This window comes from Zea mays, chromosome 1 (genome assembly GCF_902167145.1).
Source record: "Zea mays cultivar B73 chromosome 1, Zm-B73-REFERENCE-NAM-5.0, whole genome shotgun sequence".
NCBI classification, from domain to species: Eukaryota; Viridiplantae; Streptophyta; class Magnoliopsida; order Poales; family Poaceae; genus Zea; species Zea mays.
In genome coordinates this window covers 270351103-270355517 of record NC_050096.1, presented here as the reverse complement: position 1 = coordinate 270355517, position 4415 = coordinate 270351103, and the positions used below count along the sequence as shown (strand labels likewise).

At 50.5% G+C, this 4415-nt stretch overlaps 1 protein-coding gene across 1 annotated transcript; it reads right to left on the bottom strand.

Moving 5' to 3' along the window:
* Positions 1-319: 319 nt before the first annotated feature.
* Positions 320-3823, bottom strand: LOC103643848 (zinc finger CCCH domain-containing protein 24). Its single transcript, XM_008667014.3, has 2 exons — positions 3453-3823; positions 320-3112 (listed from the first exon to the last, which is right to left on the bottom strand). The coding sequence occupies exon 2, from the start codon at positions 3084-3086 to the stop codon at positions 846-848; it is 2241 nt and encodes a 746-aa protein (XP_008665236.1). The 5' UTR covers positions 3087-3112; positions 3453-3823; the 3' UTR covers positions 320-845.
* Between the last annotated feature and the right edge of the window lie 592 nt (positions 3824-4415).

The window sequence follows — 4415 nt, the reverse complement described above, 5'->3', positions numbered from 1 at the left end:
TTCGAACCACCAAAGTGTGGTGATAGACAAGGATAAGATTCCGATCTCAGCAGCAGCAGCAGCAGAAGATTAATATTCCACGCATGACCTCGCTCGCCCACATTTGGCAAATCAAAATGCGCCACCAGATTAAAAAAAAACACACAACCACGCACACCCAACGCCAGCTAACGAACCAGACAAACGCACGCACCAAAAAAAAAAACGCATGCGCAGCGGAAAAAGTCAAAAAGGTGATCGTCCAACACCTCGGGATTTCACCACATACAGGTGAACGTAGACCAGATGAATATGGATGGCGAGATTGGAACAGTAGCAGTAAGTTCGAAAGCAAATATTACATTTATTTGCAAATATCATCCACGAGGATTACGCCGGCCTCAAGGTCTAACCAAAACAAGGCCACGAGATAATCCACGACAAATGGTAAAGGGTGAAGAAAAAAAAATACCTTTTGAACTTGACAGACCTACTATAGGATCCCACTTACACCATCAGTAAGTACATCAGGTATCGATACCATAATGAACAAAATAAACACCGCTAGGGAGAAAGGAAAAGAATTTCCAACACAGCGAACTTTTTTTTTTCTTAAGAGGGTTAATGCTTCAGTCGATGAACCGATGCTGCCGGGGTGCGATTCTCTCTACCTGGGTTGGCCTAGGAACAAACCCCAACCGAGGAGCTTCACTCTTTTAACCTAAAGGAACCTCAAATAATAATGTGTAGGATTTACCCCCCCCCCCCCCCCCCCCCCCCCAAAAAAAAATTAAAGAAAACCAATCTCTGAATATCACCGCCTTCAGCTATCCATCTTTGTTGAGTACCTCAATCGCGTCGTGAGTCTATGTTGCTAGACTACCAATCTGCTGGTCAAGCTGCATCTGTTCAAGCAACGCTCCTATAACCGCGGCTTGGTCGTGTCCATCCAGCTGGGTGCTCAGGCCAGAACCGTCGCCATTGTTCATGCCGGGAGGCATTAGTGGTGAGGGTCCAACGGAACTAATTGATTCAGCCGTAGTAACTTGCTTCTCCGGTGGAGATTCCTTGACCAGTGTATGCACCCAAGAGAGATCAGGGTCGTCACCACCAGACCTCAGCTCGAAGGACGATGAGCGCCGGAGCTTACCCAATTCTTCACCATTTATGCCCCAATCTGGTGTCCCCGAAGGAGATCCCCACTTAGACCATGATGAGCTTAGAGGGGAGCCAAGAGCCGAAGCTCGTGCCGCGCTAGGACCAAGGTCACGAGAGCTGAGACTTCTCATTGTCTGCTGCTGCTTCTCCCGCTGGACAAGAGCAGCGGCTAGGTGGGAGCTCATTGGGGAGCCCGATTCGACACATCGTGGAGACATCCGGCCAGGGGAGGGCATCCCGAGTGATGCTTGCAGCAGCGATGAGTGTGAAGGTAACTGCTGGTTGTCCACGCCCTTTGGAGAGTAAACTCCTGTGTTGATTGGAGACAGCAGTGCTTGCTGCTGCTGCTGGAACTGATTCAGGATAGCAGCCTTGTGAGAAGGTGAAAACATTGCACCCTGGTCAGCATTACTATACCTTGGGGATGATAACATTTCAGCAGAGAAGAGGTCATCCAGGTTTGATGGATTCAGGGACTTGGTTCTAGCAGAGTGGTTCCCTGTGGATGAACTGAGACGGGAATAGCAAAGATCATTCATAAGTTGGGAATCAAGATCCCGCATCATGGAGTAGTCATCAGCAGGCATATCCCTTGCACTAAGTGATGTTCGGAGCCTGCTTGACTGAAGGCTGCTGCCAGGAAGATGTAAAGTTGGAACATTTGGCTGCTGCCAGCCCAATGAAGGGGGCATCCCATTGCCCGAAGGGGACATTGGTGGGGTAAACGGGGACATTACCGCGGAAACCGATGATGGGGAACCGGGCATCAAGCCCATTGCTGCAGCCATCTCCATAGCAGCTGTTGCTGAAGCTCTTGGAGATGGCACCGCTGATCCAGTCGAGACATACAATGGACGGAGTTCATCAGTTGTGTGGGCAAAGAAACAGACGCGACGATTGCAACTTGTGCCGTCCTTGCATAGGCGCGTCCGGTACTGTGCTGGATGGAGCCAGCACTCAAACACTCCATGAGCATATTCACACATGTCTCCGCGCCGGCATACGCCCTTCCTGAAATCTGGGCATGGCACACAACTGTAGTGGTACTTGCGGGGGTCTCGGCGCCGAGCATTCTCTCCTGGGTGGACAAATGGGCACTCAGTCCAGTCATGCGAGTATGCCCGTGAGCAAGGGCGGATCTTGAACGAGTACATGCGGAACTCATCGGAAGCATATATGCTGTTCTTGATGTCTGGAAGGGATGGATCCACTGGATATTCCTTCTTCTCCGATGTCGCAACCCTAGGCAAGTCAGCGAACTTTGTCATCATCATCACAGAAGCAGACGGTGACCGTGCATCCTCTGCAGTGGGGGATGAAACAGGCGATGAGATCGAGTTGGTGGACCTTGTCACCACCCGGAGCATGCCATGCTCAGACTTGGGGAATCCAAGAAGATCTTGAAGGGCGAACTTGGCATCAAACATCTTCGGTGGCACAGAGATCACATCAGCCGGACGACGCCCGGCGTCATCCATGGTGTTAGCGTCTGCCCCGGCTCCCAGAAGCAGCTTGACCGACTCAACAGCCGTCCGTGAGCCACCAGAGGCGGCGCAGTGGAGGGCAGTGGTGCCGTCCGTGCCCGAGCGGCGGTTGACGTCCACATACGAGATGGACACTAGCAGGCGGAGCGCGGCAAGGCTCCCATAGGTGGCAGCGACCATCAGCGGGGTGCGGTGCTCCAGGACCTTCCGGCGGCCGTACCAGAGGCCAGCCTCGTCCGCGGCGGCAGGTGGCGCGCGCTCCAGCGCGAGGCGCAGCCCCTCTGCGTCGTCGTCAGCGGCGAGCTCCAGCAGGCCCGCGAAGGTGTCTTCCGTGTCGACGGTAAGATGTCTCGCCATCTCGGCGAGAGCGTCCGCCGCCGTTGCATTCTTCATGGGCGTGCCGGCCGCCACCGCGCCACTGTCGACGCTTGCCGCAGAGGACGCAGAGATCGGCATGCCGTTCATAACAGGGGCTCCTCGGATCGGAAGAACTGAAGCAACAATGAGAAATAGAACAGGAAACCAGTCAAGAAACTAGTCAAGCAAGTCATCACTAATTCACTAGTGCGAGATATGGAATCCCACCAAATCGGAAGCAACATACAAAACAGATGCTACATATATGGAAGGAATGAAGCCCACACCACCAAATCGCGCAACAAAAGAAACCCAACACAAGTCAGCCCCGCAAAAATCCCATCTTCCGCTAGATCAGAACTCCACCGAGCTCACGCTCTCAGCCGCCAAGAGAAGGCTAGTGACTCGTACTCCCCACTCCCCAGCTGTTCCGTGCACCAAGAGAAGGCTAGAAAGAGGTCTAGCGGAGCCTACCTGTTGGGAGTCACAGCAGCGCGTGATGAGGCGAACCATCTCAGCAGCGAACCGCCCCAAAGATCTCCAGAATCCCCATGCGAAGCAAGCGTCAAAACGGGGAAGCGCGAAAAATCGAGAGAAAAGCTGCGACCTTGCGCCGAGTCGTCCGGGAGGAAGCCGAACTTCCTATCCGGTTCCGATTGTTGGGGGAGGGGAGGGGAGACGAAGGTGCTGGGGTGTGCGAGACGCCGAGGAAGGAGAGATGTGCGGTAAAAATGGGGAAAGTGGGGAGAGAGAAACTGAAAAGAGAGTAGACTGGGGGAAGTGCGGGCCTGCGGGGTGAGGGAGTCGTGGCTTTGGCTTTCGGCTTCTCTCGCAATGCCTGCCTCACTCTACTTGTCTCTGTCGTCGTCAGTCGAGATCATTCGGTAGAAATAAAAAGATACGTTATATAGATTTTAAAGATCTAGATTGTATGGTTTTTTATCCCTTGTTAAAATATATAAAGAAAACTTCACTTAAAATATTGTCATACAAAAAATAGTCAAATTTCTATAAATTTTATAATAAGCATAGCAAACCATAGTCATACAAAAAATAAGACAAGCTTCTAAAACATGCTAGCATAATAACGAAAAGTCAAAAAAAATATGTAAAAAATAGGAACAATCTTCTAGAATCTTCTACAACAATCATAACCATAAAATTTAAATTTTTTTTCTAAAATGTCATGGCAACCCATGTAGCTTAGATACTTATTGTTATGGTAAGCTAGAAATTCTCTAGATTTAGATATTTCTTAAGGTCTTTCTATGATGTCTAAGTGAAATTCATCAATGGTTCATGTGTGACTATATTAGGAAGATTGCACCCTTTGTTATAATGTAACATCACGCCACTCCACCTCACACACATGTAAAAACACGTGTAAAAACAAAACATGTTAGAAGTGAGTGTTGGTAGGGAATGTGTTAGGATACC